This window comes from Antennarius striatus, chromosome 4, assembly GCF_040054535.1.
Source record: "Antennarius striatus isolate MH-2024 chromosome 4, ASM4005453v1, whole genome shotgun sequence".
In the NCBI taxonomy this organism is placed as follows: domain Eukaryota; kingdom Metazoa; phylum Chordata; class Actinopteri; order Lophiiformes; family Antennariidae; genus Antennarius; species Antennarius striatus.
In genome coordinates this window covers 15,492,812-15,508,502 of record NC_090779.1, presented here as the reverse complement: position 1 = coordinate 15,508,502, position 15,691 = coordinate 15,492,812, and the positions used below count along the sequence as shown (strand labels likewise).

Genomic DNA, 15,691 nt, shown 5'->3' with positions numbered 1-15,691 from the left:
GTTTCAAATGCAGTCTTCAAAAAAAAAAATGTGGCCATTGTAGGCCATTATAGGAAAAATACAGAATGGGATGAAGGGAAAATATGAGAGACCAGAAGAGAGAAAGTGAAATGATGGCCTGATAGGAAAATGTTAACGCTTAAGATATGGGTGGAACACCAGAAAAACAAGGCGTTCATCCATAAGGCTGAGTAACCACAGTGGGACAGCCAACCAGAGGATTTAAGTATTCTGTATGAACTATGTGTGTCTGTGCATGTGCGCCATACTAGCTGGTTTCACTAGTCTTTGATTGCATTGCATGGAGACCTCCAAAAGGCGTGTGATGTGTTTCACATACCCCTCACCAGCAATACGTTTCATTCCCTGACAATATGATTGAACCCTGCAGCAGCCATTAGTCACTGTTCACTCAACTCCACTTCAGCTGGCCATACAGCTCCAATGAACCACGACAGATAAATAACTGTGGTCTAAAGTGCAAAAAGAACAACCTTCCTACAGTGGGAGAGTCTTTCATTTCATTCTGCTCTCATCCGTTCAATTACATTTAAGAAGGTCAGCTCTCTGTTGTGTCATGTGTTGCTCTTCACCATTCAGCTATTTTTATTTTTTCTGCCTATGTTATTCTCTCCTCGACGCAATATGATAATAATCAGAAAAAGTGGTATGTAAAGTGTAGCAGCTATTTAAAATTGCAGCTTCATAGTACAACTGTGTTTGCAGATAGGCTGAAATAGCCCTGCAATTATTCTTTAATAACTATTGCATAAGAAGATAACGCTGCCAGAGCCTCACTGCAGTTTCATGTATAACACTTGTCAAAAGAGAAATTTAGTTTTTCTCTGCTGAAAAGGGTTTTTTTAATTACTGTAATAATTTTTTTTTTAAAAACCCTCCAAATTCATTTGTTAAACGATTTCTTTAATTTATCTGATTTACAAATGTTCCAAATTAACAGGTGATAAAATCTGTCTGATACTGATCATAATTGCTGCACACATAATCGAATGCACTTACTTTTCTGGAAATAACATCTTCTATTCTGCACTGCCTTAGCTGCTCATTTCAATGCCATCTTATCTTATTTGCAAAATACCTTTTATGTGAATCCATGGTGATTAACACTGCTGCGCACACCATTTGTCACACTCAAGTCTTGCTGAAAATGGGTCGAGCCGAATGTTACAAGAGGGAAAAATGTCTCTTGGTGTCGTAGACGGAACATGTGGAAGATGACAACTAAATTGTCTAAAAAGGGATGTTTCAATAAAGTCAGCCAATGAACAGACAGATTTGAAATGTCATGGCATTTAACAAACACGCAGATTAATGCACGGGCATGTTTTCACCACATAGCTTGCACGCATATGCTCTCTTATGCACTTTCACACACACAGCTTAAAATATACCCAGACACCATCTTTGACGCACTTCACCTGCAGAATGTAATATAGAGTATCAGTTTATAATAAAAATAGACCTGCTTTAGTCAGTAGCCGTTTCCGCACATAAAACCCCACAATTTCAAATCGTTTCATCTCTTGTTTGATGTATTTCATGATCTGACTTCACTTTACTTTAATCCGTTTGGACACTGAGGTAGCAAACATCAAAAGTTTGAGAGGAAGGTGGGGAACAACAACTGGTGTGTGCATTTGTGTCTGTAAAGTGAGATATCACAGTTACACCGGCTCTCAGCAGGGTAGAAAGCACTAAGTAAAGGTGTTTTCTGTGCAACGGCTCTTGTTGCCTACACAGATTTAACCCTTGTCAGACTGACCACACACACCTGAAGCAGTGCACACAGAACATCTAAACAAACACAGGAAGACACAGGTCACAAAAAAACACAATGTCACACCAACAGCCTCTGCTAAACAACCGTTTTAATGTTTCTGCCATGTTGCTCCACCACAATGCTGTCTTGTTATTCCCGGAGAAATGTAGCGCTTGTCAGGCAGGAAGAGAAAATAGAGAAACTTTCAGCCTCTTCCTCTATTCTTCTTCTTTCTTGTATTTTTCATCTGTCTGCGCTATCTTCAAATCATGTGTTCCTATTATTGTAAGCAAGACCAGCTGAGTCTATGCGTATACACACAAAACACTCACCAACAGCTTTGTATTCAATCCATTCTGACATTATTGAATTTTTATTCATGATATAAAGTGGGTCTGTGTGCACGTGTGTTTGGTTAGAGTGAGGTGTCCAGGAAATAAGTGTAAATGATGGAAACAAGGCTCGACGTGTGTGAAGGAATGCAAATGCTGTAACAGGCACTTTGTTTTAAATGAGCTTAAAATGTTTTCTTGTTATAATACCCGTCTGGATGTGAACAATCATCAGAATGATACTGGGGCTGCAAAATCTAATGTTTCCGCATCAGTATGTGGATGTGTCCTTATGCAATTAAAACATTGCAGCATATGTAATGTCAAGCAAATAAACTAGAACTAAAACTCATACTAACTTTTATTTTTGCTCCCTGATGTACTTTCCCTTTTCCATGATTAACATAAAGAAAAGTCTGTTCTGTATCATTTAAGCCTAAATTTTAATTTAAATCTTCCACCACCAAACACAAGACACATTACCATAATTAGAAATTATTACTTGTAAATAAGAAAAAACTGTCAATCTTTAGAGTTAAATAGTTACACTCAAGAGTCCAAAGAATACTGAAGACTGTGAACGGAATAATTGTTACAAAACTGTCTCTGTATCCACTCTAAAGCTAAATGGCTTCTTCCTTTCTCCACGTTCCACCCATTGACCAAGTTTCAGCAAAATTCGACTTGTCATTTATACATAATAGATAAAATGATGAACAAGAACGCTCCATTTTTGCATTTTGGAATCTTGGATTGAACCCTTTCTGTGGATGCATTCCAAATAGTAATGGGTTAGGGTCAACAGTCCAGAGCAATGGAGAATGTGGAAAAGAGGTGAAGAAGCGTGTACAGGCAGGATGGAACGGGTGGAGAAAAGTGTCAAGTGTGATGTGTGATAGAAGAGTTTCAGCTAAAATGAAAGGAAAGGTGTACAAAACTGGTGAGACCAGCGATGTTGTTTGGTCTAGAGACAGTGTCACTGAGGAAAAGACAGGAGACAGAGCTGAAGGTAGCAGAGATGAAGATGCTGAGGTTCTCTTTGGAAGTGACCAGAATGGATAGGATAAGGAATGAATACATCAGAGGGACAGCACATGTTAGAGGTTTTGGAGATAAAGTCAGAGAGGCCAGACTGAGATGGTTTGGACATGTCCAGAGGAGAGATAGTGAATATATTAGTAGAAGGATGAGTTTTGAACTGCCAGGCAGGAGGCCTAGAGGAAGACCAAAGAGGAGGTTTATGGATGTGATGAAAGAGGACAAGAAGGTAGTTGGTGTGAGAGAAGAGGATGCAAAAGACAGGGTTAGATGGAGGGAACTGATTCACTGTGGCGACCCCTGAAGAGAAAAGCCGAAAGGAAAAGAAGAAGATTAACATATGACAGGGGTTTGAAAGCTGATTGGCTGAATTGTTCTCCAGTAAGTCATCACAGGAACATTTGAAAGGCACGCTGACATCGAATCTATGATCCACAACTTTTGGATTTTGATGTAGACGTAACTGTAAATAATAAGTACATTTTATTAATCATATCATCAGTTTGTGCCAACATAAAACTTTAAAATGTTATGAACCTTCACTCCAAACCTCATTAGCAGTGTGTACTTCACTGTGGATGTGTGGTGTGTGTTTGTGAGACTAATTTTAGAATGCACTCTACAGCTTCATGAAATAAGTCAGATGCTAGAATCCAAAGGAATAAGAGTACTCACTTGTAGGATAATCATATAAAGTCAACAATGACTTTGGAAGCTCTGAATCTGAGACTTGAGTCTCTCATGAAAACAGATCCTAATGAGACGCCCTTATTAAATAAAGGATTCAATTAAAAACAAGAACCAAGGCAGTCAGAGACTGCAACATCCTGCGACTTGCCTTGAAAGTAGTACCTGACAAGTGCATAGCTTTGACCTTTCAGGGTAGGTCAAAACTATGCACTAGATTTGACCATAGATCAAAGCTGGTGCATAGGTAGATCAGAGCACTAGCTTTGATCCATGGTCTTACACTGACCTTCTCCCTCGTCTTTATATCTTATTCGGCTCCTGAGTGTACAAAAGTTGACGCCTTTGACCTTCAGAAAACTAGGTCAAGGTCAAATTTCATCTTATTTTCATCCCCTTTGCTGCCCGAGTAATGCGCTTTTTATTTCATCTTTCTATCTGCAACGGTTGTAAAGATATTTGGTGGGCAAACTAACGGACGAACGGATGAACACAAAAACACTGACAATTACAATATATCACCACTTTCAAGTGGGATGTAAAAAATACTTGATAAATACATTCTCATTTTTACATTTAGAGAGTGAAGGCTTTCAAATGTTAAGACCCTGCACACATGAAATAACATTTGCTGTCCAAAGAACAACCCTTCCTAAGGAAACCTATGATAAAGGAGACAGCAGACCCACATGAATGGCCTCGACAGTGTGATGGTCCAGACTGCAGGACTGGTCCGCTGAACAGCTGCACCTGGGGTTGTGTCAAACTGTGATTTTTGATCTCTGCACTGGCTTGAAAGGAGCATAACTGTGCTGCTGATGCATCTGGTCATTGCAGGTACTTACTGTACAGACTTTGAGGACTGGGACCTGAACTTGCTGAATTCGCCTGGAGCGGTCCACTCTGTTCCCAGCTGCAACAAACGAAAGAGAAGGCACGGGTCAGGGCAAGTGTCAAACGATGCACCGGTATCCAAGAACCGCATTATAATAACAGTAATATATTAGTGTAGTATTATAAATGTAATAACAATAATAATAATAATAATGATATAATATTTTTACGATTTTTACTCCATCCAAGAAAAAGGATGGATGGATGATTTTAATGCGCGAAAAAAAAAGGTGACAAACATGGGTTTGGTTTAAATTCAGAAAATAGATTGATTGTTCAAAAAGTACACTACCAGATATTGATTGTGTCCTTGGGTATGACAGTGCACCAAATGAAGAGTAATTGCAAAAACAGGATAATATGGCCCGAAGCAACAGGAGCAGTCAATCAGGAGGAACGCTCTGACAGGCAAACTGAGCAAACAGATGAAAGCTGGATAGATGGATGGATGGATGGATGGATAGATGGATGGATGGAAAGATAATGAATAGATAGATACTTTATTAATCCCGAAAGGAACTGAGGAAGTCGGCCTCTCTGCAAGACTTAACAGCGTAAACTGCGTTGTGTCCTCTATAGGCTTGAGTGACCATTAAGCGTTCCTGATATTAGCACACAGTAGGTCACCGGTTCTTGTCAGGCAGTCTATAAACCAATATAAAGCAGTGCAAGTCTGTTCCAGGGTTACACAGCTAAGGGTGTTGCATCTGTAACCCTGCACAAATGAACACAAATTCTTATAAATAGACAGAAAATCAGACAATGCTATTCCTTGCCAATACTGACACTAAGGCTGGCTCATCAGGACCCCTGGGGCCCCATTTTAGCTGAATCAGTGCCCATTCATTTCCTAAGCAAGCCAACGCGACTAATTAGGACCCCCGCTGCTGCTGATCCGTAATGAAAGAATAAAGCTAAGACCACAGTGAGGATGCCTTTTATTGTTTGTTCTGGCCACACTTCCGGGCTTGACGCCGGTCAGAAAACATCGTGGGGTGTGATGCCAACAAGATCACAAGAGCTTTTCGGCATTAAAAGAGCTGCTCATCCTTATGCAGTGCAGTGCAACGCTTTCACAGGGAGGGGCACACACAGTAACATGCATCTACAAGGTAGAGACACACATATGAAATGGAAATTATACAACAGCAGCTCTGAATGGGAGCTACTATGTGAAGAAAAGCAGGCGGTAATGTGTGTTGAAAACCCAACAGATTCCTGGCAGTCTCAAAGCCTCAGAGAGTTTCTGTGAAACAGTTGGCCAGAGAGGAGGACACAATGTTTACTTCTGTGCCTTCAGTCTGAAGCCCCCAGCATGCCGCCGCCATAGCACATTTTTACACCAACAGTTTTCTCACATATTCCGCGTCTAGGAAACGACAAGGAAGAAGGGTTGGAGGCAAATCAGTATGAAAGATTATTTAATGAAAAAAAAATTGAGAAGGTAGCAGATTAAGGGCAGTCATCCCTTCACTCTGTATGGCTTGGGGGGCACTGGAGCCTATCTCAGCTGATACCAATGGGGCAGATGCTGGATGGATTGCAAAGGCATTACAGGGCCACATGGTGAACGATGAACAGTTTTCACACCAGCAGGCAGTTTAGAGTCACCAATATCATCATGTATACTTGGGGACATGGGGAAAAAATAAATTTTTTTAATAAAAAAATTTGCTTAATGTTTTCTGTTCATGTTTCTGTGTAAAACGTATTGAAGTTGACAGAAGTATAATGGGGAGAATGTTCACTCCACACCATCTGTAAACAGAGACTGACACACAGGTCGGCCCTTTGAGTATTTGTTAGAGACCAAAAGTGACTGATTGTCCGGAATACCAAATACCCTCCAATCAGTTTCCAAACACCTTAACAAAGTTTGTTTGCTGACCTTGATACTTATTCCACTCGTCAGTCCTTTCCCCAAACCTCATGTGCAGGCTGGGTGTGTGAGATGATGTCTGAGATTTGATGGTGGGATGTTGGATGATGAGTCTGGCTTATGAATATGGTAACAATTTGACTTCTGGTGATCCCTCAACTCATGAATACACGACACAGCAACCTGTAAATGTTTTACGAGTTATTTAGGCGCATCAGTAACAGCATTTCCTTGGATTTCTTTTGTGTTATGATTCTGATTTTTTTTTTTTTTGGAAGGGAATTCCTGGTAGAGTTGATTGAGAAAGTGATGTACCACTTTTTTTTTTTTAAAACTACTTTAACTGATTGACCGCTTTAGTTTTCATTATCTTTCATAGACTTCCACTTGGCTTGTGGAGGGATGATGACAGAGAGCAGCAGCATTTCTTTTGTGCTTGTCTCTCGCAAGTGAATTATCACTAAGATAAAATCTGCACAACTACAAAATGCTATTGGTTTTTGAAGAGAAGCAGCCACTGTTCAGGAAAAAGATAAACAGACAGATTTGACAAATCACAGCTGATTGGATTAGACTCCTCAGTAGAACTATAAAAGCAAATAAGCTTTCAAAGCAGGGGAAATAAAGCTGCAACTATGCTTTCTGCTTGGATTCGAATGGGAAACATCTGAGGAAAATATGTATAATTAATGTATTCATATGCTTATATTCTCCCTGTGAATAAACTGCTCCCATGGAAAGAGTTCAGATGAAAGAGCGATAACACTTATGAGGCAGCGATGCAAAATCCTTTGTCTCAGCAAATATTATTGAGAGCCGAGTGTAAAAACAGTAAAATAAGTTTTGCTATAAAACACAAATTATTTCCTATCCAAATAAAAATTCAGACAAAAAACGAAACTAGCAGAAGCAAAACAAGTGATCTAATATAATTTTCAGACAAAAAAAAGAATGCTTAAAAAAAAAGAAGAAATACTAAAGGAAAATAACTTACCAGATACATTGTTCCGAATCAATAATGTATTGTACGCATCACTTCTACCACTTCTCCTCACTTCTAAAGGCCGATTTCCACATTTATGATTGTAAATTCAAAACTGCAAACTATACTGCAGGCACAGAATTCTTTTTTTCAGCACACTGCTTGACAATGAAGCTTTACAGTTCAGAATTCAGACAATAGTTCTCAAAAAAAAAAATCTTTTATGCCTATCTACTTCAGGCACTTGCATATGTCAGCAGAACAAACACAGAATTTCAGATGAGTTACTTTCAAAAAGAAAATCAAGGGCTCTAATATATGTAGTTTCACATAGAGGAGGAAATGATTAGTGTTAGGCAGCAAATATATTTCCAAAATTAAACACTGTTTTCCCTGTCACACATTTAATAAGATGTATGTGAAAAAAGGCACGATCAAAGATGTTGTTACAAAGTCAAATACGATTGCAGAGCCTCTGTTTTTTTCCATGACAGTGGCAGATGTTCTCCAACATGACAGACACACCCACACACACACGTACATAGATATACTTCCCACTGAACGGTGAGTCACTGCTTATTAGGGTGGGAGATAAATAAGAAGGCAAGTAGTTAGAAATTCTCGTGTGGTAACACACACACGCACACACACACACACACACACACACACACACACACACACACACACACACACATACACACACATATTACATCAAACAATCCAATTGTAAAACCACCCAGACGTACACCAACAATTTTCTATCATCTTTATTTTTCTCTCACACGGACACAAAAGCACAAACTCACCCACAAATGTAAGAACGCTGGCAAAACTGATTCTTGATGACTACAAGAACTGAAACCGAAAAAGTAAACGTGACAACCCCCCCCCTCATACAAATGTCATCTGTATGACATTTGTTAAGACAAATAAAACATTAAATTAATTCACTCAACCTCATTTTAGAAGTAAAACTATTCAACACACTCTGCCTGTTCATGCATCACTGTGCCGCTCTCTGCTGGAATAAATACGCATTTTGCAAACAACACATAGAGTTTGGCAAAACATGTCACAACAGGAAAAGCTCAGGTGTAACAAATAGCATGAATAATTAAAGCTGAATAACATTTAGTCTAAGGGGGCCTTTAATTATGCATTTAGGCTCATTGCTAAGGCTTGCTGATACACTTGAATGGAACAAAGTTTTCATTATTGCCATTACTGAGAGTGACCCTGGCACCAGCTGGAGTCCAAACCTTTTACAGAAGCCATTAAATAAAGTAGTAAGGTGAACAGAGTCAGGAAAAAACACAGTTGTAAATGTTCATTATTCAACTAGCATGAATTTGTATCAAACATCGACAATAAAAAAAACATTAGTATGGTAATTTTATTTATTTAAAATGATGAGACAAATATTCGTGATCCGTACAGACTCCAACATAACCATAGCAACAAGTTTATCTCAATACAGACAGTGGAATCTGGAGATACTGATCTAACTATGAAGAACCTGATGTGAATGAGAATGAAGTGAAACAGGTGTGCCAGGAGCCAGCATCAACAACAATCTCAGGGCCTCTGTGCACCCTTGTCTCATTAAACAGGAATACTGTGACTTCATGCGGGACCGCGTTGTCCGTCTTCATGAAACCAGCCCAAAAAGACGGATTACAATTTAGGTTTGCCCATCATTCAAAGCAGTCGCTGATTTCCATTCAGTTTCATCTGGCACACACCCAACCTGCAGACACTTCAGACTGGCTTGAATTAACTAATCTATCACACTTATCTTCATGTCTGTTTTGATTGTTGTCAAAGTTATATTATCAGTGGGTGGTTGTACAGCTGCTCGGAGAGTTTGAATCAAACCATCTGCACGCACTAATTTAACAGCAAAAGGAATAAAAGCAGACATAGACATGCTGCTCGCTGTGATGGATTTGCTATTTCAAGCAGGTTTAAAATTTTAATCTCCAGGGCACCCATTTCCTCCCCTGTTTGTTTTTTTTTAATGTCTTTCCAAATGGATTACCGGGTACATGGAAGTTGCAAATTTCAACTCAGAACAAAGAATGAAACTAATTACATGCTTCTCATGGTTTTCAAGTTGAAATGCTATTTATCTTTTTGGATAAATGCTGTTGCTGAGCAGTAAAGTAGTGGAAAAACACAAGAACAGGGTTTTTTTTTACAGCAGACATGCTGGATTGTCCTTGTTGGTAAAGCACAGGTGTTACTAACATCATTAAAGGAGGGAGTGTCTCTAAAATGTGACAGTGTGACAGCGAGCAAACAGGCACAATTTGATATTCAAACAGAAGCAAATAAATGGAATTCAGCCATCACTTTTGCACCTGCAAAGACCTGTGCTACTTCTTCTGTTGCTTAGAAGTCAAAGTGGGAAAGTGAGTGTTGGATTTTCAGATGATTTATCATTTTTGAGCAGAACTCCACACACAGAGTCATATATTTACTCCTGGCAATGTCTTACCTGTCTGAGAATGAGCAGTTACTGTTTCAATCACAGCATACCTCCCTGACCCAGTTTTCTGTGTCTACGGCTGTCTTATTTTGTCTGAACCTGACAAAAATAGTATTATAGCACATATGACACACATCAGTCATTGTGAGCGCTACTACACTACTCCTTAGGCTCTCTGTCAATTTAAAGACCCGGTCTGGGGGCTCTGCAGCAGCTGTCTGGATACTCTTGACTGAGGAAAAATCTCATTACAGATTGTGAGCAAAAAATCTGATTAATGACAGGATACTGAATGATTCACAGTCACATTATATAGTTTATATGCACAGATAATGTCCATCAAGACTATGAAATGTATTCTTATAATAAACCCACAATTCTCCTCCAATAAATTGAAGGTATGAGTGAGGAGCCGAGGAACAAACAATGACTCAAAGTCAGTTAAGTCTTCTTGGGTCAGCAAGTTACAGTGATTTACAACAACAGTTGAAGCAAGTCAAGATGTGAATACGACACCAGCAGTTAGGATATTATCAGATCATGATATTATCTCTACACATGTCTGCTAATGACGTTTGCTATGCATTCTAATTAAACTAGACGGACACATTTTCAGTTATTTCGTCAGAAATCGAGATACCATCAACCTTCATCTTCCTGCAGTAGCTCTTTTGAGATGTCAATGCACCTCATTAAATTTGTAAATTATATTTTTTCAGGTCTAGTCACCAAACCCCAAGTCAGCTCACTCACTGAATGATTTTTTCTAATATTCGATTTCATTCTGTGCTCAAGTTAATTTTTCAGGTGTTTTTATTGGGCGTCAATGGAGTAGATGTGGCTGTACCCATTTATAATAAACACAGACGGTGTTTATGTTGTGTGTTCAATAATTCTCCAATAGACAGATATCTATAGCACAATGTGCTTATTAAGTGTGCTCATTTTAAAGACCTAGAAGTCCCAGACAAAACGATCACATTTTCAAAAGCTAAGAGTGATGAAGGTTAATTCAGCGATAATGAGAGTGACCTATGTATTTAATCTATACGAACAGTATCTTCTTAAAAGTGGGTGGGTGGGTGGATGGATGGATGGATGGATGGATGGATGGATGGATGGATGGATGGTTGGAATTTTGAAAAGTTCAGCAAAGGTGGAAACAACATTTCAGGTCATGTTTTGAAAAAAGGTATTAATTCACAGTAAGAACCATTATTTCTTGCTGGAACACATCTTTCATGCAGACAGATGGGTCATATAGTGAAGGATGAAGAAGAGGATTTGGTTTTTGCCTGTGAACATCAATGAGTCTCTGAAGACAGGGGGCAGCGAGGCCTGTCTGTCAACCGGTGGCAGAATGAATGATCCCGGTCATAGCGCTGCTCCCCTGCCATTACCTAGATGATATTTCTCTGCTGCTAAATGTCACATCAATATTCACTGCCAGCTAATTAATCTCAGCTCCCATAGAAGCTGGTGGCGTCTTACATCCTACTGGAATACAGATGGCTCCTTTTCTGGACCTTTGCTTATAACACACATTTGCCCAGAGCACTTAAATGGTGTTTAAACACTATGCAGCCTCATGTGTCATTACCTTCTTTAAAAAAATTTTTTTTTTTAAATTAAGGCTTCCCTGAGAAGACTTTATTAGTCAGGGTAGTAGCAGCACAGCTTGATTTTTATTTGATTGCGGGCAGAGGGTATTTCAAGGACGGATAAAAAAGGAAGCGATTTTTCACAGTGTTCCACAGGAGGACGTACGGTAAGTCTTCTGTATTCTGAGGTGCGTGTTCGAGGCGAGTGTTAGAACGACGACACGAGGTGAGTGGGTGATTATAAAAGATGAAACCAGTCAAACCGATCAGTGTCCCTCCTGTGCTGTACGGTGGAGCACCGGTAGAATAAAAGGCATATGCTGTTGGATGGTCAGGAAATAGTGTTACCGACGGCGATGAACTCAGTATGGGTGAAAGATCGTACAAAGCACGGCTCAAACAGCCTTTGATTCTAACAATCTCAGTGAGAACTACATTTAACAAAATAGGATTCGACATAAAATCGGTCATTGTGTACATGACATGTGAAATGACAGGAGGCCATTAGACTCCATTTAGTGTCACTCAGCCTGAATATCATATCAGACAATGAAGTGACTGCATAATGATATGTAATGGTAAGGGTTTAAAATGTGCCTTTCCCAGAGGTATATGTTATACAAAGTGTTTTTTTTTTCTTTCATGACATTGAGAAGGTTGAAAGTGCACTCAAGGGATTAGAAAATGCTTCGCTATTCGTTTTAGCCCAATTTCTGGAAACCCTTTCTCTATTTTATAATAGGTGGTACATTATGATAATTCTCATCATTTGAAGATTGGCTCGGTTTGACTCAAGTTTGTAGAGAATGTCTTTATAGAAATACCCCTGAATGACCACTAACTTCTCATAATAAACTTAAATAAAAGAAGATGGACTGGAGAAAACATGACATCCGTAGAAATGTCACAGTTGGGAAAAACTTGACTGTGACTCGTAGACCACACAAGTCACCAGCTTGTTCAGCGCCCATCAGCAGAGCTATGTATCAAGAGGAATGTCTTGACAACTGTGTCGTGTTCAAACACATGTAGAGATCCAGACTCAGGATCAACATGTCCACTTGCTGCACCTCAGAGACCCACACTAGGCCCGTACGTCCCTCACAATACGACATCAATAGCTTTACGGTGGTGATGTGTTGTTGCAAGAGGGAATGATGCTGAGTGAGGACCGCCAAGTACAACACTGGCAACGCTAGGGCAGCATTTTTTATTTCTGGCCTGATGTGCCTTCATTCCAACCTCACATTCTGCATAAACGCCTGTATGAATGGGTTTACTGGTGCGTCACAGCTGGTGTGACAAAGTAACCAAAGGATTCAAACGTGTAGTGGCAACAGGTAGCCTGTGATTTGAAGAACATGGTAAAAAAAAAACGGCAGCTGCTACGAATGCACACATTGGTTGTGACGCTTTAGGTTGGTCTTGTTTAAGAAATAAAAGAAGGTCACAGAGAGGTGGGGGGGGGGGGACTTCTGAGGATTGTGTGAACATACACAGAAGTTATTTCAGGCAAACATCCCATGGGATGGCATCAGGGGGTTATACCAGTTCATGTGGAAGTGGTTTACTGCAATAATCAATGCTGATGAGGGTAAAGCTAAATGCTGATTAGTGTGAAATGCTGTACATTCCAGCTGCGTCATCTGAGAGAGTAATGGTGTTCATGGTTTTGTTGTTGATGTTTTTGTTCTGTCTTTGTTTTTGTTCCTGATTAAATTAAGATAATCAATAAAAGTTAAGAAGGAACAAAATAGGGTTATTATTTTCATGTGACATAAACTACCCAAACAAACTTACAAATAAACATGCTGGAGCAATTTTAAATCTCTTGAGTGTATTTACCCTCAGTATTCACTATATTTCTTCTTTCTGTAGGAGCTTGGTGCTATGCTGTATTACTTAAAGACAAGGACTGCATTTCTGGGTTTGGAAATGAATATCTGTATAAGTGCAGCTTGAATTTGCTGAGTTGTCATTAGAGTGGCTATCTGTGAGGTTTAGACATTACTCAAGACTGAGTTTCATGCTTACCTGTCCTACATAGACCAGCAGTCTGGCACTGAGAGGACTCTCATCAGGACTCAGCCAGAACTCAGAGTTATCATCAGATGACACCGAGAACTGGAAATCACCTGGAGGGAGAAAACATGATGAAAGTGTGTTTTATTGTCCATAGATACAGTACACAGATACTGATATAGTATGATGCCAGATTCACATGTGTATCTGATAAAGTTTAAGTTCTCGTCACATCAAGCTGTTTTTACATTTTTTTCAGCAGTGGTATGTCTGTGTCCTGCTGCGTAGAATGACGTACAGTATGTGTAGAGTCCAACACCACAACCCTGTTTTCACACACATTGCTGAAAGCTTTCCTGGTACTGACGGGGAGCAGGCATAGTTGTAAGGATTTCAACGGCATTTCCGTAACTTTTTTCCAACAAGAAAAACATCTATATCTTTAAACTTGACCTAGTATAACAAAGTTATTGTTTTTTTGAGCTTCACAAAGTACTTAACCTTAATCGAGTCATACTTTAAACTGTTCCCATTGAAACATTTATTGCTGTGTGAAAAGTAAGAAAACACAGCATTTGAAAGTATGTAATGTAAGTATAGGAAAATGTTATGTTACAGGGTGAAGATTTCTCCCATGATGCAAAACATCTACACATTTCAACATATACTGATGGAATATTTTTTCATTCATTTTATCTTCCAAAGCGCTGTATTCGCAGTAACGGGTCACGGGGAGCTGAAGCCTATCCCAGACGTCTTGGGGCGTGAGGCGGGGCAAATTCCAGGCGTGACGCCAGTGCGCCAGCCACACAAAAACAGACAACCATGCACACTCACACTCACACACTACAGGCAATTTGGAATGGCCAATTAACCTGAAGCGCATGTTTATGGAGGTGGGAGGAGGCCGGAGAACCCCGAGAGAACAGACACAGGGAGAACATGCAAACGCCGCACATAGCGGGACTCAAACCCAGAACCGCCTTGATGTGCGGCGACAGCGCTACCCACTGCGCCACCGTGCCGCCCTGATGGAATGTAATAAAAGTGAAAGGACAGAATTGCCTTGAGCTGTTATTGTCTGCAGTCAATGCATTGCTATGTTACGACGTTGGGTTCTTCAGTGGTTGTATCTAGAAGTGGGAGGTGAAGGGCACTTGCTTGATTGCTGGTTAGACGCTTGAAAATTATGTGACTTCAGAACCATTAGCTTGAGAGACACACATGACCATCAGAAACTAAATAAGAGAACGAAATTAATGATAACCTAATTAATAATCTACTTGTGTAAAGGTTTTTAAGTGTCAAGGGTTTTCAGTTTCCATAGTAACAGGCCACATGGTTATGAGGGTAAGCAGCTGCATCAAGATTTAGCAGTGAGATCTTTGGTATTCAGTCTTGACAAAAATGTGAACATCCATATATCAGCGTCTCTCAGGTGGTTCCATTACGAGGGCTGTTGAAATTGTTTGCTCTGCTAAAGGACGTCTGCTCCAAAGGCCCTCAGCTGCAGGAAAGAGGGCGGCTAATAAAAACACCAAGTTACCATCTCTGTAAGGGTGTAGGAAGCCAAATATTCTCAGGCCATAGTTCTTCCATTTTGGAGCCACTGCCAGCTTCTTCACTGTGGTTCTGGTCTGCAGCAGGAAGCAGAAATAAATTCCAGGTTACATTTATATCACACAAACAGCATTTAACAAATAAAAGAAAACACGAAAAGTGTCCGAGGACACTGATGCCTGGACTGGAGGAAAAACTCCATTTGTGCTGCTGTAGAGGGAATGTAACCTCTATCACAGCAGAATGACATGAAAATCACCTACTGTATGTTCAAATCTGCTTACATTTTAGAAATGAGAAAAATGAACAAAAAAAACATGTACCTTTGTGGTTCAACAAACTATGTTTGACATATCATTGACTTGAATCTGAGATGTGGATATAAAGATGGATGGATGTGAAACTCCATCAGCCTCTGTGGCAGCGGG

At 39.8% G+C, this 15,691-nt stretch overlaps 1 protein-coding gene across 1 annotated transcript in view; it reads right to left on the bottom strand.

The window, feature by feature from the left end:
* b4galnt4a (beta-1,4-N-acetyl-galactosaminyl transferase 4a) overlaps positions 1-15,691 on the bottom strand; it is a 115,524-nt gene that overhangs the window by 30,528 nt on the left and 69,305 nt on the right. The window contains exons 5-7 of the mRNA XM_068314167.1: positions 15,250-15,340; positions 13,716-13,816; positions 4,683-4,750 (exon numbers count right to left, since the gene is read on the bottom strand). Of these exons, the coding sequence (XP_068170268.1) occupies positions 4,683-4,750; positions 13,716-13,816; positions 15,250-15,340 (260 nt within the window). The remainder of the gene's footprint in view (positions 1-4,682; positions 4,751-13,715; positions 13,817-15,249; positions 15,341-15,691) is intronic.